This window comes from Penicillium expansum (genome assembly GCF_000769745.1).
Source record: "Penicillium expansum strain MD-8 chromosome Unknown contig166, whole genome shotgun sequence".
In the NCBI taxonomy this organism is placed as follows: domain Eukaryota; kingdom Fungi; phylum Ascomycota; class Eurotiomycetes; order Eurotiales; family Aspergillaceae; genus Penicillium; species Penicillium expansum.
In genome coordinates, this window is record NW_015971345.1 from 14,892 (window position 1) to 40,567 (window position 25,676).

Sequence of the window (25,676 nt, forward strand, 5' to 3'; positions counted from 1 at the left end):
CTCCATGGTAACAATTTCAACAACAGCCCTGTATGTCTTGCCAGACGAGAACTACAATGTAACAATCTAGACTCTGCCTGGCATCCCCGTAAAAAGTCCCACACTGGAGAACCAAGGCAATAATTGCCAACAATTGCTATCCTAGATTGCTGCTACACGCAATAAAAAAGCAGGGTGTTTTCAAAAAATTGTCAATGGTCCCAGTTCAATGATGCAGCGTGGTGTTGTAATTGCTTTTCTCCCTTGCTGGTATCAGTGGCTGGAACTAGGGCTTCGCGGGCCGCTGAACACCACATGAAAACATAAGGCTGTATCCAGGGCAGTATGAAACATATTATCGAGTACAATTGTCTCTTATTAGACAGTGTTTGGGGTGCTCATACGTGTTCTGGTTTAAACGAATCTTTCTGGCTCCAGCCCAGTTGCCACAGATGAACGAACTGACTGAAACTAATACAAATAGTATCTGCTATGAATGATTGTTTCAAGAGGCTTCGGAGTTGAGAATTAATGAGACCAATATGGATAATTATGCCGTTTGTTATTAGACGCTAAATTTGAAAGTTGTCTGCCTCTTTCAACGACCACATGTGCTTCCCCGGCTCTGTTTGAAGCTTGGCATATACTATTTGGGAAACTTTGACTTATAGGCTGTAAGGCTCTCTCAGCTCCGTTGGCCTTTTTAAGTTCCTTGGATTAGTTGGATGTCATGCCATATCTTGGGCCTCAACGTTTCAAGAGGGTCCCCTTCAATTCATTACTTGCCGTCACATGTCGAGCTTTATGCATAACCCGTGGGACCATGATATCGGTGCCTGCATTCACTCCTCGTTTTTTCTTCTTGGGCTCAATAGGTTGTATGCCCACACTGTGCTATTTCTAACAGTTGGTGCTGGGTCCTATCGCAGCCTCCCAGGCGCGATATACATGTTCTGATTGTATTTCTCTCATGTGACTGGCGTCTTGGGCAGTGCATGTCCTAAATTTTATTTGCCCCTTGTTTGCCTTTTTGTAAGGCCTGTTTCTTAGTCTCCATAATGGTATATAAATAGCTTCATCTTAGTGGGTGTTCTTCATCTCCAACAATCTCTCCAAGCGGTCAACCAATATAGCCACCCAGAGGCAGCACTGGAATATATCATCATCAGATACATTTCTATTTACTATTCGTAAACGTTAATCCCTGACCCATATATAATGCACGAAGGATTGTTAGGAGGTATGTATGATACAATACAAATCTTTCTCGATCGAACATAGCTAATGAATACTACCAGTGTCTCAGTGATGGCCTCGAATCAGGCTTGAAGTTTCCCTCACACCCATATAACACGAGCTTCGATTTGCATGATATGCAGATGAGAACAGCGCCTTGCGTACAGCGCCAACGACACTCCGCTGACCTGGATCTCATATAGCACGGTGGAAACCGTGAGTTAGTGTGGTCTCCCTCTTCGTTGGCTAAACGGGACAACTAGTCTCCCGTGGGCTTGTTCATGGTATCACCTTTGTCAAAAGCAAACACCTCTATTCTGGCAGGAAGTCAGACGAGAACCAACAAGAGTAATGCTATTCGCCACGCACAAGGTATTGAGGGTCAAAAGGCTCAGAAATAGTTCTCTTGTCCACGCGCGCTTGATGGAAACTGCGATAAAACTTTCTTTTGCCAGGCAATGCGGCAACGCATTCTATGAAGGCGCATGGCAAATTTCAACCAAAAGAGGGGTTTATTGCGGCATGGCCGATGATATCGCAAGAAATTCCACTTAAAGACGTGGACAGAGAAGCGATACCTGGGTTGGACAAGCTCCCGAAGCTGTCCGTTGTGGAGGCAAGATGGACATGCCAACACCCAGATTGCTGCAAGGCATAATTGACCCCCCCCCAGGGAACAAATAATCACTATTTGGTTGTTCATAGGAGCGCTCGTTGGCCCTGTAAGCACGTCAAGCGATTCAATTGTGGCGTCAATCTATGAGGTGAGGACAACCCTCTACCCTTCCATACGTCAGTATCAACTAACGAATGCATTTTACAGCTCGGTACGCGGCCGCATTTGCCGATTCCATGCGTCGTCGTAAGGGACCCAAAGAGCGCCACAGAGTCAAGACAGACGTCCCCCCTTCGCCAATACCAGCTGTCATGAATCATACTTTCTGTTGATGTCTACGATAGTAGATGGTGATTTAAAATGTGTGTATTGTAAGAGTTATGTACACATTACGAAAGGATACTGACTATATAGTCAGTAGTACTATGGGATGGCATGTGGCATCTGAGAGTAACAAACACTTTGCTTGGCGATGAGACGTTTCCCTTATTAAATCACCTGCTACACGCAGCGCTATATGTCGTCTGGGAAAATTGCGTGATGTAAAAGACGCAATGCCAGCGGTTTAAGTCGAGGAGTTTATCTAGTGGTGGGGCTTTGCCGCGTTTGTATTATATCTCTTTCTACTTAGCAAAACACTGCAGAATAGGTATGCACGAGTGTGTGTCATCACGTTTCCAATATTTAAACCTACTAGTAGCTCACAGTTGTGGCTAGCTTGGCACTTGTATAGAAAGTCTCCTATGCTCTTCCTAAGACCGTGCAAAAAATGAAGATCGAACTCCGGCAATATTGAAGTACTGCCATCTTCCCCTGTTATTCTATTACTACTCCATGGTAGGGAAGGGCTCATTGATTCGCTACGCTCTGCAACTTGGTTTGACGGGAATCCATGGTTCTATCATGGTGTTGATGCCAAATCCAAATTCCAACGCCATTCAATGTGAACTTATTCGTATTTCTCGTCCATTATGGGAAAGTACTCTGTTCATAAATGTCATGTTAGTAAGACGAAACCCTAGTGGACTCGAGAGCCCATGGACACCCAGGAAAGGGAAGCAGGACTTGCGCATATTGCCAGCGCCTCCAATTCCGAATCTGACATAGCGTTCTTGTAAACCAGATGTCGACCGGGTATCCTGGACCCCGCTGAGCCGAGAGCTCTCCAATGACTCAACCAGAGTTACCCTGTCAAAGGTCTCCAATGGTTGCCCCTCCTCGTCGTCGGATTTTTGCCGCTTTGGCCAACTGAAAAACCTCCATAGGCAGCGCATGTCCTGTCGCACGTGGAATAGATGAACAACTTTGGAGCGAGCAGTTCATCAATTTAGTCTTCTAGCCTGTGGTATCTTGATGGATTCAACTTACGCTTGGTTCAAGGCTTCTATTAAATTTCAGCGGTTGTGCAAAAACCCTGTCACATTCGGGAATGGTAGCTAGTTATACGCCTAACTAGACGGTGCCTCGCGGTGATTTACAGGTTGGGTTACGCAAAAATTGTACGACCCATGAACCTTCAATTTCCCCGAAACAGTCAGACTGATCACCATCATATTAAGATAGGGAAACATAAGAAGAAACTGCGGGACGTCTGTACATATCAATTTGGTCAACCCTTGGAGATAGGTTAGTCACACACTTGAAATTTGGGTAAAGTGCTTATGGCTTTTGCTGATAACCACATGCACCTAGGTCTAAGAATTGCAACTCTATCATCATGTGTAACATCGCAAGATCCTGTAGCTTTTGTACGCTTTATTAAAGCCCCTATAAGTCAATATGAGCAAAGATTGGTTAGAACCGAGAACAGCCCTGGACGATGTCCATTTTATATAACCAAAATTCAATGTTGAACACCGTCGTTGAGAGACACGGCGTTCATTCCACTAAGCAGTCCCTCAGAGGTCAAATGATGTAGTGGTGTCTCTGAGTTATAAGTGGTCACACGACTGTGGAACGGCAGTGAAACCCTACCAGGAAGCCATTGATCTGTGAGGTCACAAGTTTAAGCTTAATGACTTGAAGATCAACTGCGCTCAGAGAGAGCCTGTGCAGTACCTTGCATGAACAGACGAACTTCCACTGGTCATTCACCAAAGGCGCTTAGCCTTATCTGGTCTCTAGCAAATGGAATGAAGTTTGAGAATTGAGTTAGCTTCGCGGTGGAGACTGCCTGTTTCATTTAAAAAAGGTGGGACTCCAACGGTGTTAAAGTCCGGTCCAAGCGTTTTTTGGACCCAAATTTCCCGACTGAACGTAGAATTGCTGTGCCGCGTTAGTGGATCAGAGTGTGGCTTGCGAGATTGCGAGCTCTGTTTGAAGGGTGTGCTCATTGATGGATCGCGACATATGACTATTGGATGTCATATGAAAATATTTCAGAAACCGGGCTCTCGTTTCACCATGAATAAGATGAGGCTTCTGAAACCATGTACTCCATACATACAACATACATATCTTGGCTCTTTGAAGTCTTTAACCCGAAAGAAGAAATGAGCTTCATGGTCACTTGGTACCAAAAGCAGGACCCAATCGGACACGGCAGAGGAAGTCTTGTTTCCTTGATCCGTACAATAAAGAAGGACCCAAGAAGTTGGCAAAATAGCCAGCGGGTATAGCCAATGATCATGTGTACCAAGAAGCTCGAAATTGCCCTAGGCGTTGCCCATGATTACTCCGACGCCCGGGCTTGGCAACCTGTCCCGAAGTGGCGCTTCGACGGGGCAGAGCGAATGAGAAGGCAGAACAGCTCTGCGCCAACAACCCCGGCATTCTAGAGAGGAGAACCGTGCAGCAGGCATCCCATTTAGCCTCACGTTGGAATCTCCAAGTGGGATTGAAAGAGGAGGCCAAGAGAGGATGAAAATCTTCATATCATAGAGAAATGATAGAAGCAATGTAGGATAGCAGAGAGAGCAAGACGTAGAAACAAAATGGGATCATCTGACTGGTGCCTAAGGCCAGATATTCAAACCTCCTCTCTCTTCCCCACGGATTCTCCCAATGGCTTATCTGCACTCTTGTCATTCCTTTATTCCTTTATTCTTGTGATTCTTTAAATTCCCTTTGGTTCTGAAATTCTTGGCTTTTCCCCTCATTTGCTTCTTTTTCCCCTTCTACTTCTTTGCCTTGAAAGATTTCGTTTCGATCTCGGGTTCGGATGTCCCCTGCCAATGCGGAGATAGAACCTCAACTCTTGCGTCGCGTGTGCCATTAGGCCATTAAAATTAATCGCTTATTTCGTTTCTATCTGATTTTTCCCCTGGCCTGGAAAAAAACGCAAGGTTGACCTCCAGGGTCTCCCCTCACCATGTTGCTCAAGCCTGCGACACCCCTCACCATCTTACTGCTGATCGCCTTTGCGCTTTTGCTACTCTCATGTCTTTCAACCCCTATTATTAAGGGAATTCCTCTAGCGACTTTCAAAGATGTCGATTATGGTGTCTTTGGATATTGCAAGGGTAGCGCCTGTACCAATATCCATGTGGGATACACGAGCAGTAAGTCTCTCGCCTACGTTTCTGCCTGCGCTCCGCTAAGTTTCATGCAGATGATATAAGTAGCACCGGCGATGATTTCAATCTCCCTTCCAGTGCTCGAAAGTCACTCTCTGCGATCCTCATAATCCACCCAGTCGCCGCCTTCCTAACTCTCATCTGCCTCTGCCTGGCGATCGCGGCCCACTTCCATGCGCCCTCCCACTCGCCGCGGTTCCTCTTGGCGCTCCTCATCTTGTTGCTGCCAACCCTACTCGTGACTCTCCTTGCATTCCTCGTCGATATCTTGCTCTTTGTGCCGCATCTAGGATGGGGTGGTTGGATTGTGCTGGTCGCGACCATCATCCTCACTTCTTGCGGAGTGGTCACCTGTGCTATGCGCCGCACCCTTGTGAGCAGGAAGGCAAGAAAGCGCCGGATCGCGGAAAATGCCGAAATGAGCGGGGAGAACTATTACAACCGACAGAACGCCGCTGTAGCTGTGGCTGCGCCCCCCGTTCCGGATCCTGTCGAACCCAAGGAAGCCTTCGTGTCGAACTCTCTCAACTCAGACTCGGGCCCAACATTCGCATCCTTCCATACTGACACGCGCGACAGTGATGACGACCGAACTCCTCTCAATACGCGGACACCGATGAGCGATATTCCAGCACCCCCGGAGCATCGCGGTGCTCCCTATCCCGCTCCGCAAGATGAATTTGCCAATATCCCACCTCAGGGACCGGGCGCGTACGGTGCTGCACCAGTGTCACGGAACCACTCTGATCCGCGAATCCGCCCCCAATACTCCGATGGTAGTATGGGTTCTCGAAGAGGAGGAGCGCCGCCTGGCTTCAATGGACGCGGGCGGGGTGGATATCCACCTCGTGGTGGACGCGGAGGACCATACATGGGACCTCCACGTGGCCCTTCCCCTGGCTCCCGGGGTGGCTACACGGGGCCAATGCCAGGCCGTGGAGGTCGTGGTGGAATGATGCCACCTCGAGGACCCCCAGCGGGCTATGGTCCCGGTCCAGGCGGCCCCAATCGCGGGTTTGACGCATACGGTCGATCTGTGTCGCCTCCCACGGATGACCATTATAGCTATGGGCCACCGGGTCAGATGCGCCAGCCATCTCCTGGTCCTATTGGCATGGCCGTGTCACCGGAGACGGTAGGCCAAGCCATTGAGATGACTCCGCAACATCGGCCGCAGTACGATATGCATGAGTCGACTCAACCAATGAGCAGCGTACCACAAACGCTGTCAGCTGAAATCAACAGTTCCGCCCCGGAAAGTCCGACAAGCATGTACAGTCGACCTGGGTAAGTCGAAAATTTGCAAATACTGTCACTAAATTGACCACTAACCTTCTATGTTTAGTTCCTACGTTCCTCCTCGCTCGGCCTGGAGTGGAAATGATCCTCGTACATCCCCGCGCCCGCCGGGGCAACCTCTGCAACCCACCAACAGCGGTACCACTTACTATGAAGACGTGGATCCCCGTTTCGCTCGTCGACCATCACCCCCTACTGAATCTGCGATTCCCCCCTCTCTGACTCCTGGAGCTGTCCACTGTAAGTACCCCCACAGATCACACGTGTTGACGCAGCCTTCCTGACCTTGTCCTAGATTAATGATCTCTATTGGCTTCTGAGTGTCAATGACGCTTGACACGATTCTTCCACCTCTTCTACGCTTTGCGATACCCTTTACTTTTCTTCTCCTCGCTAAATTCGGATTACTTCTTTTCTCAATTTCAAGGCACACTGGGTCATTATGGGGAATGGAGTTATGGTGCCTTTTTTGTTTCCATTCCTCCACCAACGCTCTCCCTTTGGGACGACGATTAGACATTTCATCTCTTTCTCAAACACCCGCCGCAAATCACTGGCGGTTGAGAAGGAGTGTTTCTTTTAGCTGCTGAGTTGTACTCTGCCTGAACTTCGATGTACAGCAGCAGGCGGATACGATGTACAGAAACCGATCTCCAACCTTGGAAGATCTCTGGCTATATCTGAGATCAAAAGCACTGGACACTGCTACTGATTTGATCTCCTTTTACTTTCTACTCTGTACTTTCTTCCACTGAGTGGACTGTGAATTTTATTCTACCCAATTCCATATACATTTCTGTTTTCTGGTACATCAGGGTTTTCAACACGCAAACATAAATACTAAATTCTTCTCTAATCCCAGTATATGATTGCGCGGTTGAGATCTTCCCTGACAAGATAATTGGCATTCTTGTGATATGACGTCAACATGATCTTCGATCTTCCCCTGCCGATCATCAACCGCCATGCCACTAACATCGCCAAAACAAAAGCTTGATCTTTCATTCATTGTGCCACTGAAATCTAGTGCATTGAAACTACGGTTCCTCTGGATTTCTTTCTTACGGGGTATGCATCCGGTTCTTGGGTGGTTCGACCATACCTTTCTATCGAGGTCCTGAATTGGAATCTAAAGGAGGCTAGTCGGGGTTATTGTTTATATAGGAAGAGAATAGGTCCAAGGAAATGATGGGAAGAGGTGCCGAATGATATATATACTTGACATTTCAAACTCACAGGCCAGGTCAAGGGTTCTTCCTCTGCTTTGGCCTATATCAGCTGTGAATATCGACTACGAAGTGTAAACTGCATGAATATATACATAGCGCGATGCAAATGCAAAGGTTGGACTCATCTAGCCCTTCATTTCATATTTGAGCTTCCCGACAGCGTTGATGATGCCGTCCCTTCTCCATTCCAGCTAGAACAGCCCTAAATCTACAGAAATAGCTGAACTGATCAGTCCGGAAATCTCGCTGCATCCCTGGACCTGAAATCTTCCTCCGATATGCCACCAGCTAGCCACTGGTGATGATGTTTCTTCACATTTTCCTTTCCTCACTCTTGATAGAATACTATCCCGTTAATATGAATTTTAGTTGAAGACACTAATTTATTTGAAGAACTGGTAGTAACATGGAGAACGAACTGTTATGTCGCGACATACTAGGTAATCACAAAATTATGCTATTAGGCTCACTTTGGTCTCACTTTTCGTTCAGTTCATTGCTCTATCAGTCCTATGTAAAATGTAGCTCTGATATGGTCTTACATCGTCAATAGATGTGGAGTCATACAAGTGATGACAAAGTTAGATTATGGCTATAGCTGCTTGGGAGGTATGGATCAGGCTGCACGAGCATTGTTGTATTCATTTTGTAAACGACAATAGCACCATAGGAAGGTACGGTCCCTGGATTGCTATTTAAGATCCCACCTTATGTTTGAATTTCAACTTCTTCAACCATCACATCCCAAACCTGCTGCCACCAAGCAGGTAAAACCAAAAGGTATGACCCCCTAGCCTACAAAAAGAATTTGCGACAATACAATGAGCTAACCACGACTCTGCTTACATTGCAGGTTAAACCACGTCGATACTCAGACACACCAAATACAATAATCACTCAACAGTCAGATAGGCTCCCTCCCACGTATCGAGCATACAGCTAACTGGTCTAAAGTGGCGGAACCTCGCCGTATCCCGACGCCTAACGATGAACAGCTTGAAAAGCTGACAATCCTCACCGATCGTGCTCATAGTCGAGCCGAAGAGCGCAGCAAGATACATCATGAGATGGGGCTCATCGCAAATGAAACGGAGGCCACGATTGCCGAATATCCATATTTCGACCAGACTCACATAAACCTGCTCTGGGACATGGACCACGAATTGCATCGCCTTGAGCAACGATTGATGCAGTTGCAGGCTGAGGAGGAAATGGATGCCGAGGAGGAGATGCACATCTGGGAGGAAGTGGTTTGAGCAGCTGGCGAAAGATTCCGGAGGTTGGAAAATTGATTACCTCTGAGGCTCTGATGGCCCATGATTATCCAAATTCGTTTTTACACATGCAATGTTGCGAGCCGTGAATTCGGCATTTTATGTTAGTCCAAGCCAGAGACTAATTTTGGTGTAGTTTCAGTCAATTTGGTTCTAGCTGGGACAATGTTTTGACCCCATCGTCGATGAAGACAGGCCACTCCTTGGTCCATGTTCGCCGGCTGGTCTCCAAAAGCATTAGCGGCGATTCTTGCTTCCTTGATGCAGCTAATAAAATGCACTGTAGTATCAATAAGAAGAAATCGGGGCAAATTCTAGACTTAAGCGTTGTCCGTCTTAGTTGACCAATCAAATCCGGGGATTGTCAGTCTTTGCCAGGAAATACTTTATCATGGAATTCCAAAATCAAAACTCACGCTCACAGCAGCTAACGGGAGTATAGGAGGTGGGTTGACCGTGCCAAAAACAAAGCTGACCTTGAAAGTGAAGCGGTAGCTGTATATCTTGGTCTCCCAGATTCGATTTGATACACGTAGGAAATATGTAGACAGGGAAGGCTTGCGGGGTGTAGTGATCGGTAGTTGCTTCTGATAGTTTTCAGGAGAAAGCCTCCAGGTGGAATACATGGTCCTCCCTTTGGATTGTGAGCCTTTTGTTAAAATTTGATGAGAAATGTAGCATCATTGCGACTCACTGGTCAAGCTGCACTTGATGGGACTTGTTGATGTCTATGATGGTAGACGATGGTATACAATGTGTAGATTGTTAGAGAGTTAATGTACAAACTGGGAAAGGTGACTGACTATATAGTCAGTAACTATGGGATGGCGAGCCTGTGGCATCTGAGAGATAACAAACAGGACTCTTGATGGTTGTAATATAATGAAGTCAAGATTAACCGTCGGAAGATGAGGGCGTGGTTCACGACCCGAGCGTCGTAGCGGGTTCGATTCTGCATCACTCCTCTCTCCCACTCCTCGTACTTCCCGCATAGCACCAGTGAATGGCCGTCAAACTCTTCTTCACGTCAACAAGAGTCGCACATCTCTGATCTAAGACCTGGCTCACCGGTAACAAGTGTGTGGGGGAGATGGTGTTGGTTAGCTGGAATGATTTAGTAAACAGAGAATCTCCCTCGCTTGTCGCAGGATTTGCATCCTTCTTAGATGATGAGATCTCCTGTGGGAAGGTCTTTCCCCCTCCTAATATATATCCGTGCCAAATAGGGAAGGGAACATTGGGGGTTGTCCTCAAAGTATGTTGCTACCAGTATATAGCCAAAGTCCTAGATCGGAAGGCCGCAGCATCGGGAATATATAATAGGCTCCTACGCGAGCCCGACTTCACCGGATACCCCGTTGGAAAAGGCTCGCCTATATTTATGTGTTAAACTGATGGAAATCTGAACACAAAGTGATGTCCAGTTGTGCGAGAGATCTAAGTTGATGGTTTTCCCCAAGACAAACAAAATGAACCATTCAAGTTCAGATGCTTTTATGACTGCCTCAATCACCATTTTGATTATTGGTGGTACGATAGATTGCAAAGATACTGCGAGAACCACCTCATTAAATAGCGTGTTATGATTGGTGAGAGTTGACTATTCTCTTAGACTAGAAAGGGAGAGTAATTATGATTATTAGCCAGATGACAACGGAGATCAGTTCGATTTTCTTTTTTAGTCAAGCTATTCACAGGATACCCATGCTTCATTACCGGCGCGTCTCAACGAGAGAGGTAATTGATCACTGTCCTCCCCTCACTCCTCCAATGCACCAAGTAACTGGCCGTCCAGAAGTTCTTTAATTTCTATGTCGTTGATCAGATCCATAAGGTCTGCCCATCTCCGTTGCAAGACTCGGTCCAATGATTCTAGGTGTTCCGGCGAGAATGGGTGTGAGTTAGTGGCGATATGAGCATAATATCCATTGATCATTCGTAACCCACGAAGGATGCGTGCGAGAGCACGATCTCGCCTAATACCCAGACCAGCAACTAGGCCTGTTGTTGCCCGTTCGTGGGTGTCTGGATGTAGCGGCTGTCTGCCATATATTCCTTGTTGGCTATATGCTTGGAGCGCGGTTGAGAACCTAGCATAAAAAGGATGTGTCGGACTGATCCCTCAAAGAGGCGTCTCCATTGATTTGTTGATTGAACCTTCAGCTTGTAGAGGAACTGGAGGTGGCTAGCGTCTTGCCTCATCGAAAGCCGTAGTCATGTGTAGGGTGATACTAGCCTCGATGGTCCAAAAAGTGAGCAAGGAACAATGTGGTCAACGACCACTCACCATGATGATTGATTTCAAAGAAACGAAACCCAGAACACCATGTTAAGCAACCCTATAATGTTCAATCGGATTGCTTTCTCTTGCGTCGTTCTGACTACACTATCGACATGTACGCAAGAATTTGGCCATCCCCAATCTGCATGCTTTGCTTCGATAATAACGAGATTGATCGCTTGCACTTCTTTAAGCCCGAAGTAGTAGAAACAGCAATCCGTATTCCCACGACAAAGGACCTTTTTGGTTCGGCGGTTCTCATTATATGTCATCGAGTAGAATGAGAATGGGGTTTCTTGGAACATGCGAATATCATGCGGGCCAGCGAACTGACAAATTTGAAGTTTTTTGTAACTCGATTCCAGTAACTTCTTAATTAGAATCCTGGATTTTTGCTCATTTCGAGTGGAGGGATCCAGACAACTTGTTGCACAGGGGAATGCGTGTGTGACAAGAAAATCATCAGAGCCTTAATTTGGTGCTGAGGTATTACGAGTGTATCTGACGTGTGGAAATACTAGAAGACCAGACCTCGATAGCCATTTTCTGTCCAACGGTACTCAGTGGCTGCAGAGATATCCATAGACGCATAGATTGAACTTGTAATAATATCCGGGTTGGAATCATGTGTAAGGCTGATTTGAAGTGTTACTGGTAGGACAGAAAGCCGAAGACAGACGTATTCATCTCTTTGCACGCAGGCTATGTAATCGTAGTGGTCTATCGCTACTACTTCAAAAATTTCGTGATCTCTGTCGGTTATCACCTTCCAGCCTTCCGACGTCATCTGGGTGGACTCGCCACTGGTAGAGCCAAGCGTCTGCGTCTAGGACTGTGATATGTCGCTTGCCTTCTCAAAACTGGAGATTTCATTTTTGCGGGGTACTGGGTACGTCTCTTTGACAGCTTCGATGTTAGCAACTCCGGGATGAAGTATTGTGCTTGTTTTAAAGCGTGCGGGCTGGCTACCAGGCCGCTGAAATGAGATTTGAAAATCTTACTGTGCTCTCAATGCTCCAATGCATCAGCTAGATGGCTGTCCGCATATTCTTCAAGCGCTATGATATAAAGTTGACGCACCAACTCCGCCCATCTCGGCTGTAGGAATTGGTCAACCGACTCCATGTGTTCGGAGGAGAAGTGGTACGGGTTCCTCGCAACAAAGTTGCAATACCCAAGAATCTCTTGTATTCCGCGCAGGATCCGTGTGAGTGCGCGACCTCGGTGAATGGCCCTTTGCTGCCGCTGGGATTGATTTCCATCACCTGGCGCTGCCTCGCTATGATGATTGTCCGCCATTTCTTCCTTGTCAGTCTTTTGTTTAGAAAGCAGTTAGAAATGGAGAATCGAGCGTGGTATCTCACTGTTTTGTTGCTGACAGAATGTTTAAACTGCAGAGGAACCAGTGCTAGTTAGCCTTTGGTTCATCGAAAGCTGCAGTCATGAGCCAAGGGATTTCACCTTTTTGGTGTCAAAGGTTGTGGGTGGCAAATGGGATTCTTGGTGAAGGTTTTGCTGAAGGTAAGAGTAAAGGATATGAGGGGGGAGCTTAAATACCAATCCAGTCAGTAGGGCTTCACGAGGAAGGTGCGATTGCCCCCTTCAAACTAGCAAGAATACCATTGGCTCTAAGTAATGTTTCCCTCATGGTGATAGCCATACCTTCAACATCTTTATATACCTGTCATTAGTTATACGGAGAAAATATTCATTTAGATGTCATAATTTCCAGCAAATGAGATTTAATTGAAGAAGAAGGAAGAGCAAAATCAGAGAGGTATCTATGGCCGTAAAATAGGCTCACTTGGGATGGCTTTCTGCAATGAGCCCAACCTTAGAGCATGGGAGCTTCCGAGTGACAAAAGGGAAGCGTAGCAAATTCCTGATTAGGGAACGAACTGAAAAAAATAATCCTCATCAAAGATGAGCCTAATTCCATATTGTAATGAGAAAGCATTACAAGAAGAGAAGAAAAAATTGGAGCTGAATGAATCTGCCCTGCGATACTAGGTTCGAGTTGATCTAGAAATCTAACCTTGTATCTCCACTGTCAACAAAGGAAGCTAAAGGACATGATGATATTATTGCTCGACAATGTTCCCAAGCTGAGTGGTTCACTTAGAAAGGTGATTTGATCTCTGTACTATCATTTTTCCTAGATGCAAAGCGTCTCCTGACCCTGCTGTTCTTGGACGCGTAAGCAACAGATTAGGCCTGGCAGGATCAACATGGGGTAGTAGACTATATCCTAACGATCTAGGAGTGTTGGGAAGTCGGAGCTTACCCGCTACTTTGAGAACTGCTCGGTTTCTCCATGAACATTCCATTTTAATATTTGGCTGTATATTCACTTTTTATCACTTTAATCCTCCCACATTCCAAACTAGGCCTGGTCGTGCTCCTCCTGAAGACGCAGTTGTTCCAGTAAGTCCGGTAAGAGCCCCTATCGCCGTTCTAGAATGGCTTGCACATATTGTAAGTAGCGAGGTGGGAGCAAATATTGACTCAGCGTTTCTAGGAAATTGTGGAAATCGAGGATCTCTTGAGCCTCCTGTATAAGTATCGCCCGAGCCCTAGCTTGTTGGGCTCTTCTGACTCGTACCTGTGTCAGCTCTTCAAGTTCCTCGTTAGTCAGCGCGAGGATCGGCTGGGATTCCGCTATCTCCTACTTGTTAGCTATGTATTTAAAACGCAATTGAGTATAAAAGCATTGAGGGGGCGTATCTCACTGGTATGGTAGATAATATGAGGGATCGGAAAAGATGGTGTGAATCAGAATAGTTTCTCTCAACCTGTAAAGACCACTACTAGTCAGCCTTTTGTCCCCTCGAAAGTCCTGGTCATAAGTGGAGGGATTTTACCTTAGAGTTAAGTGTTATGGTAAATAGGAATCGAGAAGGGTTTGCGAACGACCAAAGTGAATACCGGGAAAGGGGACGTTCCTGGGGATGGTATCTGAGCTTCTGTTGGATGGAGCTAATATAGCAAAATGGGTAGCAGACTGTCACTTCACAAGCTATGAGTGTTGGGAAGTCGAAGCTTTGAGATCTGCTCGATTTCTCCATGAAGATTCAATTTTGATATTTGGCTGTAGATTCGCTTTGTGTTACTTTAATCCTCCCACATTCCCAACATCGCCTGGTCCTGCTCCTCCTGCAGACGCACTTGCTCAAGTACGTCTAATAGGAGCGCCCATCGCTGTTCTAGAATTTCTTGTACATATTCCAGTAACGGGGGTGGAAGCACGTATTGGTTCAATGTCGTTAGAAAATTGTCGCAATCAAGAAGTTGCTGCGCTTCAAGTACGAGTAATGCGCGGGCCTGAGCGCGCTGGCTCAACCTAACCCGTAAAAGCGTAAGCTCTTCAAGCTGGCTATCTGTAGGCGCCTCGATTTGGCGGTTCTCCGCCATTTATGGCTCGTCAGATTTTTGTTTGAATTGTGGTTGGGGAGGTAGCATTGAGGGGTTGTATCTCACTGTGATTGTGGTGATATGAGAATGTGTATTCTACGAAAAATTTGGTGGACTGGCAACCTGCGAAACAAGTACCCATTAGCTTCATCTTCCTTTGTGAGTCTGAGTAATCAGTTGAGGGATTTTACCCGGAGAGTCTAAGGTTGTGTGTGGTGAGTTCAAAATGTGATTGTTTGGAGAAGTGAAGAGGAAAAAGTAGGTAGGCCTTTATATAGCAATCGAGAGACTGCATCTTTACAAGATTATATTTTCACGCTCACAATGGAAAGAGAAACCTAGGCTGGTCATGTCTACCCAATGTATCCGCAATAGTGGTAACAGCACATCAACATTTTCCACACCTAGATAGATCAAGCCTAGGTTACAATGAGAATATGTATATAGAATCTCATAATTGATAGCAAAGTAAGACCTAATAGAGAGCTAACGAAGGGGAGATTTCAACGAAACGTGAGAACAAGGTGAGAATTGACGATACTTATATACACCTTGAAAGAAAGAAAATTTAATGCAAGTACATTGTTTTACAACAAAGATAGTCTGAACCCTGAAATTCACAGGTCTACTGATACAAAGCCAAGCCAAATGACGAAAAGTATTGTTATCTATAAGAGCCTATCATTTTCTAGTCAATACTGGACCAGCGAGGTAGTGCAAAGGAAGGAGGATTCTCAGTATCATGCTCCCACTCCTCATTGCCCAAACGGGCTCTAAGCGGGCCTGAAGCTCAACTCAACCTCTAAGGCATTGGTATCGGTTGTGCAACACGAACCCACTAGAGGCACATCGTAGCTAAAACTCTAAACCCGTCTCTTGGATCCATACGTATTGTTGCGGTCTTTCGTTTGCTCGGATGAAGATCTAGTTCAGCTCTTCGAGCAACTGGTTATTGAGCACGGAAATCGGATGTGGTTGGACCACTTTGCGTTTGGCTTTATATGAAAAAACTTGTTCGCAAATAAGGGTTATCTCACTAGTTGGAGTATGTTGGAAAAGTTTGGAATGTTCTTGAGCTGTCAGACACCCATTGTCAGCTTATCTCCTCATCGCGAATCTTGGTCATAGGCCGAATTGGTCATACCTTTGGCAGATTAGAAGTACACGCAATGTGGCTGGAGGAGAAAGGAGAAGAGAAGAAATTCAGAGGCGAATGTTGAATGGCAATTAGGGACTGCGTCCCCGGGAGGAAGGAGCACCCGCCAAACGAAAAAATCGAGGTCGGTAAAGCCAACGAATACGTTCGGCTATATTGAAGAATGGTGCTTGCAATGCCCACAATGTGTTCCTGGTGGGGGAGTCGTAGGGGTAGGCTCGTACAAAAATCGTTTGGGCCATCATCATGATGTGACATGGCTCGTCAAAGATTTGGGTGCGGTCCTGTGACCGTTCATTTGCACAGCATCTGATCTCGGTGAGAAGTTCAAGCTCCTCATCCCGTAGGGCTGGCATCGGTCGATATGTCGCCACTTCACATTACCCAGGCTTAGCTGATTGCTTCACCGCGGATATATTGTTCATGGGCCGAATGGGTTATATCTCTGGTAGTTTATGGGCACGCAATGCGGTGTTTGAAGTTGGCGATAGGCGGTGAATGCAGCAAAATCTTGACGTATCGGGTAGCTAGCAGACGAATCATGTGAGGAGTTAGTGATGGTTAGTATTAGTATGGGTGTTGTTGGTGCGATGGTGGAAGAAAGGAAGTCGATAAGAGCGTGGTGGGTGGGATGTTAAGTAGCAAATGGCGCGAAACTGCGTGTTCATCAAAGATTTCAGACTGTCACTCCCAAAGATTAAGCGCGAGACTCATGAAGCCCGACTCTAGTGCTTCATAGACACCGAAAAGGAGATAGCGGACAGGAAGCTAAGATATATAAATACTACCCACCGTATATGATGGTGAAGTGATATTTGAGACAACCCTGAGTGAGAAATAAACTTAATGAAAGGTGAGAGCAAAGTAGGACATGACTGATGTCTACCCACATATATATCTCGCGGTGACAGAACAAGACAAATATCCTATGTGATACTGATTCGAGATGGCTTTGTGACTAAGTAAGACAAGAACCTGTAGACCGTAGGGTAGCTGATCTTCACCTCGGGTGAGCCTAGAAGACTACCTAGGTAGACCTGAAACTCTACTGATTGTAAGATAAACGTGAGTGGATTCATTAATTCATATTTCTGTTCGCAAATTGGGAATATGGAGGACTACTGAGGATCCCTGATCAAGCCTGCGAAATTCTTCATCCGGTAATTCGCCATTTGGACTGTTTCTCCGGTACTGGTAACAATTCGAACAAATACAAGATCCAAGCGGGTCACCGGAGTAAGCGGGCCTTCTGGGAAACAAACTCTCCATTTGATAAGGGAGCTTCTGCGCAACGAAGTGCGCACCAAAATAGCTCAATCTTGACCTTTTATATCTTTTGTAATTTTAAAGGACCTCATTCCAAATATCCTGCTCCAATTCAGCGTCCGTCTCGGCCCCGGTGTCAAGGCGAGGCAGCAGTCGTCATCTGAGGCGAATCAACCAGGTCCGTATGCCGACGAGCATATTATAGTCGTTCAAAACTGGGTCCATCCATGCTTCAATGCGCTCAATAGCGGTAGTGATTCTCGATGATTTCCCGTCGCTGCACTCTTTCAGCCGCGCTAGCTGCTCAAGCTGGTGCTCATCTAGCGTAGGAATAGGCCGAGGCTCGGCCACTGTGCACTGGTTAGCTTGTTGGTCGAAACTTTGATTAGGATGGTGTTTATCCCACTCTTCAAGGGTTCGATGAGAGTGAAAGTATGGTGGAAATGAGTGCGTTAGATTGAACTGTAGACAACCTGACCTTGGTTTAGTATCTCATCAAAAGTTGCGGTCATAGGCCAAATGGGTCATACCTTTGGTGAGTCGTAGGTATATAATGCGGTTGTCAGAGAAGAAAGAGAGAGAAGAGAATAAAGTAGAAAGAGATTCTTAAATAGCAATTAGGAACTGCGTCCCCACGAGGAAGGCGCACCTGCCAAATGCAAACACCAAGGCTGATAAGGCCAAAGAATACCACTTTATAACTATATGCGAGAAGGAGGGACCAGTTACAATACTAAGCCATATACTCAAATATAATCAAATGAACAGTGATATATGATAGAGGGCCCATGCAACAATGATGTGTAGGGAAAATGAAAGTAATGCGATATTTCCTTCTGTCAAAGAATATATGTAGCTAGACGGTAAAAGAAAAAGATAAACATATGATAGGGGATTAATCAAGATGGCCTTACGGATAAGCAATACAAAATGCGGAGGCAAGTCGGCATCCTCCGGTTAATCTAGAAAACTAATATCAAAGCTATACTAGTGGAGGATGTATCGAAATGAATTCGTGGATACATATTGCTGTTTTAAGGTTCATAAAAGCAGTGTACGAAACAATAGAAACCTTTCCATCCGCTGGTTAAAATTTACCATACGTCTAACAGACCGGGTTTCATAGCCCACGCTCCAGTAGCTCGTCGTTTTGCTCCTCGTTGGTCAGTTGATGGAACACGAGTCGACACATATGATGAAGCTTTGCCCTTATTTCCATCAGTACCTGATAGTACCAGAAAACGTGCCCTGGGCCCATTTATATTGTTGCGCTCTCTCGTTCGCTCGCATGTGGATCTTGCCCAGCTCTTCTAGCTGCTCGTCATTTGGCGTGAGAGTAGGGACTGTTCGACCACTTTGTACTGGTTAGTTTGTTGTTCGAAATGCAGTTTGGAAGGGAGTATATCTCACTTGCCAAGAAGGGTCAAGAGAAATTGCAAGTAGGCAGGCCATAGATAAGTTCGCCATATTTAAGCTGTAGATTAATGAGTGTTAGCCTATCGGGCCATGGTAAATCTTGGTCACGGACTGAATGGGTCATACCTTTTGTACTATGCGAGTACTTAATGCCCCTTTTGAAGGAGAGAAGAGAGAAGGTGGTGTGGTGAAAGATTTTATATGGCAGACGATGGACTGCGCTTTCACGAGGAGGATACGATTGACATTTTCAAAATGGAAAGAGGAAGGTGGATGAAGGCAAGCAATAGCTTTCTCCTGCTTTGACTAACTATACTAGGACTTATGAATAAAACGCCATTTATAATGCTGAAGCGTACAAGGAGTAAAATATAATTAAAATTAAAGATATATTTAAGAGTAGGACGATGGAGAGTGGGATCAACGGAAATAAAAGCAACGGGCGGTTTGGCGGTCCCTAGCAGCTGGGCGCTTTGAAAGAAACCCAAAGATGCATTGTGAGCCTGAGGTAATATATTTTTGGCCTCCTATTTTCTCTACAAAGATAAAGTATCATGTTCTACAGATCATTACGTAGTGTAGTCAGCACATCCCGTTGCCCAGGTCGGAAGAGCCGGTCTTCAAGTAGCAAGCAGTCAAATAAAAGTCGATTCTGTTTTGGGATGCTCTATAGAATTACATGGTTTCGGGATTTCATCTACTAACAGAAGCCAAATATATATGAACGATTTTTATTGCCGGTGAAGCTAGAGTTTCGATAACTTTGCTGGAGCGGGAAGAGCTTTCCCCTGACAATCAAGCAATCGGTCATACTGATACATGTGACGGTCCGATCAGGACCTACCTTTGAGGTTCCTGATCCGGTGCTAAAGCCACCGAGATGCCCGAGGATTCGAATTCCCATCGCCCCGTTGGCCTATCATCCCCTCGCGGAGGGAAGCGATATCGCGGTGAAAGAAAAGAAGAAGATGCCGTTGTCCGGGTAACGGAGGCACGCCAAACAAGACATGGGGTGCCCACTCTAGGCTCTCTTTTGCGGCTTTTTTCCTTTCAGGGGATTTTCCACTCCATTTGAAGGACACTCGTTTGCGAGTTGGACTAGGCGCTAGGACATCAAGGAATCGCCAAGAGTTGGCCATGAAGAACAGGTGGATCATGATTCCAAACGATCGTGTTTCTCAGGAAAGTCCTAGAACATGGAAGAAACACTTCTTAAGCTCGTTCAAGTCGGGGATTTCCGCTTTTGTGTTAGAGGGCATATCCCGTACCGCATTTTGGTCGAGTATTTTCTTATAACAGCATCAACAACCTGGGCCTTTGGGTTGGTCTGTTTAGCCGCGGACACAGGACACACACCGCAGGAAAATTTCACGCCGCTAGACAGTTTCTGTTATGAGCGCTTGCATGTCAGCTGAATGCGCGGAGACATCCCGAAGGATTTGTAATTTGAGGCGAGTATCATTCTTGTAGGATTTTGTTTTTATCACATCCTTGGGCCTTACTTCGCGCACATTGTCCTCCACACTTCAGCACCTAGAGCGTGGATAAGATGGACGGAAGCTAAAGGCTCGACTCCTCCGAACATGATGACCTTCATCGCATATTACTGGCTCCATTCCGAGGGCTCTTTCGTCCATGTTGGCATAGAACTCTCATGCACATTTCCGTAGACCACAAAGCTCACTAGTCGCTCGTCAGGTTAGTGGATATTGTATTGGTAGTAGGGCGGTATTACTCACCTTAGCTATGAATGGTCTCTGGAGTGGACATTGAGCGTGGACAGCATAGAGGTTAGATCGCACTGGCCCATGAGAAAAGAGTCGGATGGATGAGTGCGGAGAGGTGGATGTTGTGAAATCACCAAGAAGTAATGGGATGGGCGTGGAAGGTTGTAACTAAGAGCATGCGTAGAGTGGAAGTTGAAAGGTACGATTGACTGCGCGCCTTGGGTAGTTCGACGTAGGCAGTGTACGACGGAATTAACAGGTATGAGGAGTATTGACCCGGTCGTATGTAAGGGTAACGGGCCTATTGAACCGTTGGACCCCGATGTGGTAGGTGTGGACCTAGAGTGTGTTGGGATGACTCTATTATGCGACGAAGATAGTAATTGCAGTGTTGGTGTAGGGCTTGCGCGACGCTTGGAGTGTATTGTGAATGTAGGAAGTAGGTGGCAAGACTGCGGTTCGCTCGTGGATGGATGGAATCTCCCAGCTGACTGAGTTTCTTCGCCGATCAGTGTGTTAAAAGGACAGGAATCCCAAGTATGGAGCGGGCACTGGATGAAAGCTTGCTTCTGTGTGAGGGGTAGGACGAGATACGCGGTTCATGGTTCACAACGGCGGCTTGGATAGAGAACCCCTCGGATGAGAAGGACACGATGAGCGAATGAAGGTTTGAGGGGTCATAACCTGTCAGGAGAGGTATACAGAGACGGCGAGATGGATGATGTAAAGTGTGACATTGAATGAAGATCTGGGAAGGGTGACTGCTGGAGACTATGAAATCCGACAGGAACAAAAGAGACACAAATCAAGGCAGGTGCGGTGGAGGGAGACGATCTACGCGTAGGTCTCTGAACTTGGATTGAGAAATCTTAAGCGCAATCTCACAGATGTCCCGACAGCCTATCTCATATAAATCATCCTCCATCCGCTGCCAGAGATAGAATTTGCCATCAGATTGAAAGATGGTGAATGAGGCCTCAGTATCCTCCATCACCGGCCATGCCGGTCCAAGGCCATACTGTCGGGCCAGAGTCGGACCTTCCGATTCATGGCCTTCCCACTCGTGGCGAATGTCAGGGCTTGACATTTCCCTAGTCCAACCTGGGGGAACGGTAAACTATTCTGGCTCAGTGAGTCAAATTAAGCTAGAACGTGAGTAATATATCAATTCACGTACCGGTGGGAGCGAGGGGCTGTTCAGGGGTGACATTATAGGCGAGAAACACCTAGGTGAACTGGGAGTCGAGGCTTATACAAATGACGTGGCTTGTTCTAATAATGACGTGGTATATGCCGACAGGTGGTGGTATTAGGGTTGTGGGAAGAGTAATATTTTATCATATAAAGGATTACGAACGGCAGGCCAGGTAGTGACTCTATAACTTATTACAGCTTTATTTGATCGAAGTGAGGAAATATAAAAACTGAGATCAGGAGAAACAAGTGACCCGGTGGTCTAGATGACATATTGCCGTCATACGTTGATTTAGTCATAGTAGCCTAGCGCAGAAAATGCTGTTGGGATCCACGTTTATATACCGAAGAGTCCCCGGTATACCTTATGCTTTTTACAGCCTTCAGCTACTAAAAGGACATGAGAAGGCCAGATCAGAGGAGGAGTATTACGCTTATGCTACTTATTTAGAGCGAGACAATGAAAGTCTAGATAGAGTATTGATCGAAAGCTCTCCTATCATATTTCATGATCACCCTCATTTATTTGAGAACTGGAGAGTCCTAGATAGATCAACGCATTGAGCCATGTAGGTTATTACACAGAAGGTTCAGGTTCATGTAGCCACAACTTGGTGCGTTCTTGTTAGACAGGTGACTAGGGCAACCAAGAGCCCCAATTAAAGAATATCACGCCAAATACATTCCTCTAGCGCGCGGTCGTACTCATCGCCAAATCCCAAGGCGAGCAGTTCATGGGCCAATATCCGCATGCGCTCTTCCAGGGCCCACAGAAGGTTTCCGGCAAGGCAGTCATTGGGGTAGGTCAGGACGATCCTAGTCCAGGAGATGCTCATGATGTGGCATCCTTCCTCTAAGATTTGAAGACGAATGCGTGCTGGTGCCTCTGCGCGCAATCGGATCTCGGTCAAGAGTTCGAGGCACTCATCCCGTATGATTAGAATGGGTTGATTTGTCACCACTGCCGTCTTGTTAAACTAACCTGGCATGGGCACCTACTGATCCCATACATTCTCCTAAGTTGCCTCTGCAATCTAGGCATCCCGGTTCTCTTCAAATTGGAGATCCAACATTTCCTCCGAAAGTATTTCCATCCTCATTTCCATCGAATGTAGGATAGTAGTCGTAGTCACGTTTTGAGGCGATCCCTGACCGATGATAGCTTGTGCAGCTTGCATGATCGTACATGCTTCATCCCAAATTTGGGATCGGGACAATACCCGTTCTTCCGCTCGAGCGCGGATGCGAGTCAACAACTCCCGGTTGTTATTTTCCATCGTGCCATTGAGCTTGTTGGTCACTACTTTATTTGTTGTCAGCTTTATGTTGAAAACGTGACGAGGAATGGGGACGGGGTGTGAGGGGTCTTTGTTAGAGCGGTCAATCTTACCTGTAGTGGCTATCGCTTGAAGGATGTGATGTTGGGGTTTAACCTATAAAATAGACAGTCCTCGTAAGCTCCTTGCTATGGGTAGATATTTTGGGGTGATTTCACACCCTTCTATGAATCAGCATCTGTATGCTATTTAGGAGCGATCCGACATTAGGCTTCGAGCTCTTGCTTCAGTTGGATGACTCGCCTGCATAGTCATACACAGCTAGCTAGACTTCATCACGTTAGTTGAGCTCTGATTGATAGTTGAATGAGGATTATGAATTCCTTTGAGACAACTCGCTCTCATGGCCAAGATGAGAAGTAAGAATGAACTGAATATCACTCACCACTGTGTATATTCAGGCAGATGAAGATACTGTGATGTAAATTCAAATATATAACAGAAGTCTTGAATATAGCTGTAGATTAAATAATGGGAAATAATTCAACCTGCATCAATAGTTTCACTGATAGAAGATAGAAATATGTATACGAACGAAATTATGGGCGCCTGAGGCTCGCAGGCTGCCCTGAACTCTTTTAATGAAAACTCTCATGTTGTAATAGTAATTGTGCTTGCGATCGTTGGTGATTGCCCGGTCTGACTACCATACCCCACCGTCCTCCTTTCAACTCGGTCGGCGGATTTGATCATCATGCTACTCTTGTGCACATATACCACGTATTTGTTGTGCAAAAGCTTGATCGTAGCTACAGTCGTAGGTCGGGGTTATCACGTCCCATAGCAAGATCTACGTTCGCTACTATAATCCCTAAAGGAGATTGTCGATAGGGAACCGGTGGATATAGGCATGCATCACGCATAAAGGCTGTGACCATGATTCTAAGACAACATCCCTATACGATTATATGCAATCTTCCGCCCACTACGACTTACTTCCGTAAGTTTGGATGGACTTGAAGTGTATGGAAAAAATAGGATGTCTTGGTGAGGTTCAACTTGCAAAATGACATACTCGTCAGCTTATTGAATTTTCATAGATGTCGCTGATCACTGAAGAGGTTGTACCCCGGGTTTTTAGACGAGATATTTGGAAACGATAGAACTAGGTAGAAAATGAAGCGAAGGGGAAAATTGAAATCTTGATATTAATTGCTGCAAAGAAGATACCATTCTCACAAGCGAGGCGCGACTATCACGTAGAAAGGGAAGGAGCTGAGCAAAATTTATATCAGTGATAGGTAAGAATAAAACCACAACGATGTGACTAATAAGGCGTGCTAGATGTGAAGTAGAGCTACACTGGAATTCATTATACCTAACTTGACATTCCTACTAATAGAAGATAGAAACGAATCAATGATCAGCATATTCAGTATCTAAGGCTCCACCAGCTAATGCAAACGCTCCCGAGAGAGCTCCTCGTATCGCCGATAGATGATAGTTCGGCCCATGCTCGTGATGAGCTACTCCTCGTCAAATCCCAGGACGAGCAGTTCTTGGATCAAGATCCGCATCCGTTCTCTTCAAGGCCTCCAGAATATTACCAGCAGGGGAGTAATAAGGGTAGGCTAGGACAACGATAGTTTAGGTGGTGTTCATAATAGAAGAATACGCATTTTTTGTAGCAAATGCCATATTCTTTGCTCCAATTTGCACAGACGTTCGCCCCCAGAGCAGTCATGGGGGTAAGCCAAAGTGAGGATCGTTCCAGCTATCATCATAGTGAGCCACCCATCTTCAAGGGTCTCGCCCCAAACATACTGTTGTTCATCTAGTCAGACTTTTATCTGGGTGAGCAGCTCTAGCAGCTCATTGGTGAGGGTTTTGATCGGCTCGTTTGTCGCCACTTCCTGCTTGTTAGCTTCAAATTCGAACGGGGTTAGGGAGGGGGGATGTCGATTCTTACTGGTCTCAGTTTCTAAGACTTGATGTTTGAGCGATGGTTGTTGAATGAAACTTTCAGACAAAGCAATATATGTTAGCTGGTTGTTTTTGGAAGTTCTAGTGAGGATCCGCCTGTAAGAGAAGACTTTTCTGTTAGCTCATTGATTTGTTGCAGTTCATTCTTCTCAAAGCCATCGTACCTCACTGGCCTTTTAAGAAACGCGACAGCAGCAATGTACCAATTGAGGGGAGTGTAAGCAAAAAGGAAGAAGAGACTATCACCCAAGATCTTAAATAGTAACTGCCAAAAGTGGAAGTGCGCTTTTACAAGGAAGGTATAACTGTCACCTCAATAAATAAGGAACAAAGTCACAGTTGTCTGAATGGGAAGTAACAAGAAAATGAAATTCAACTACGACTATGAAGTCATGTGGTATCACGTCCTCATCTATGGAGGATCGCAGGACTTGAAGTATATAGATCTATACTACCCTCGGGAGTAGAGATATAGAGTCATATGATCTCGATTACCTGTAAGTTTGTACGCATAAGCGTTGACTATTGCTATCAACGCAATTGCTTGGGCTACACCAGCCTTGCTCTTTCTGTTTGGTGGTAAGACATTGCAATTACTTACACGTGAAAACGCGCTTACTCGTATGAATGGCATTATTAATTCTCCCAGTCAGTCTTCTTCTCTTCCTTTACCCTTCAAATCCCACACTTTGCATCTCGAGTTTGGATGCTATCACCAAGGTAAGCTTCCTCAGCACCATGCAAGAATTTGTGAGACCAAAGGCTGACTACCACTTGTCAAGTTACAGATCGAATCTCCACCCATTTCAGATCAAAT

At 45.9% G+C, this 25,676-nt stretch overlaps 3 protein-coding genes across 3 annotated transcripts; 2 read left to right on the forward strand and 1 right to left on the reverse strand.

The window, feature by feature from the left end:
- Window positions 1–5,141: 5,141 nt before the first annotated feature.
- PEX2_049670 (putative pH signal transduction protein PalI) lies at window positions 5,142–6,945 on the forward strand (the record flags this gene model as incomplete). Its single annotated transcript, XM_016742242.1, has 4 exons — window positions 5,142–5,331; window positions 5,382–6,633; window positions 6,692–6,885; window positions 6,941–6,945. The coding sequence occupies 4 exons, from the start codon at window positions 5,142–5,144 to the stop codon at window positions 6,943–6,945; spliced, it is 1,641 nt and encodes a 546-aa protein (XP_016597572.1).
- Window positions 6,946–8,584: 1,639 nt separating this feature from the next.
- Window positions 8,585–9,130, forward strand: PEX2_049680 (uncharacterized protein; the record flags this gene model as incomplete). The annotated part of the gene is made up of 2 exons (XM_016742243.1): window positions 8,585–8,654; window positions 8,829–9,130. The coding sequence occupies 2 exons, from the start codon at window positions 8,585–8,587 to the stop codon at window positions 9,128–9,130; spliced, it is 372 nt and encodes a 123-aa protein (XP_016597573.1).
- Window positions 9,131–14,540: 5,410 nt separating this feature from the next.
- PEX2_049690 (uncharacterized protein) lies at window positions 14,541–14,840 on the reverse strand (the record flags this gene model as incomplete). The annotated part of the gene is made up of 1 exon (XM_016742244.1): window positions 14,541–14,840. One exon carries the CDS (start codon window positions 14,838–14,840, stop codon window positions 14,541–14,543), a length of 300 nt encoding a protein of 99 aa, XP_016597574.1.
- Window positions 14,841–25,676: the final 10,836 nt, after the last annotated feature.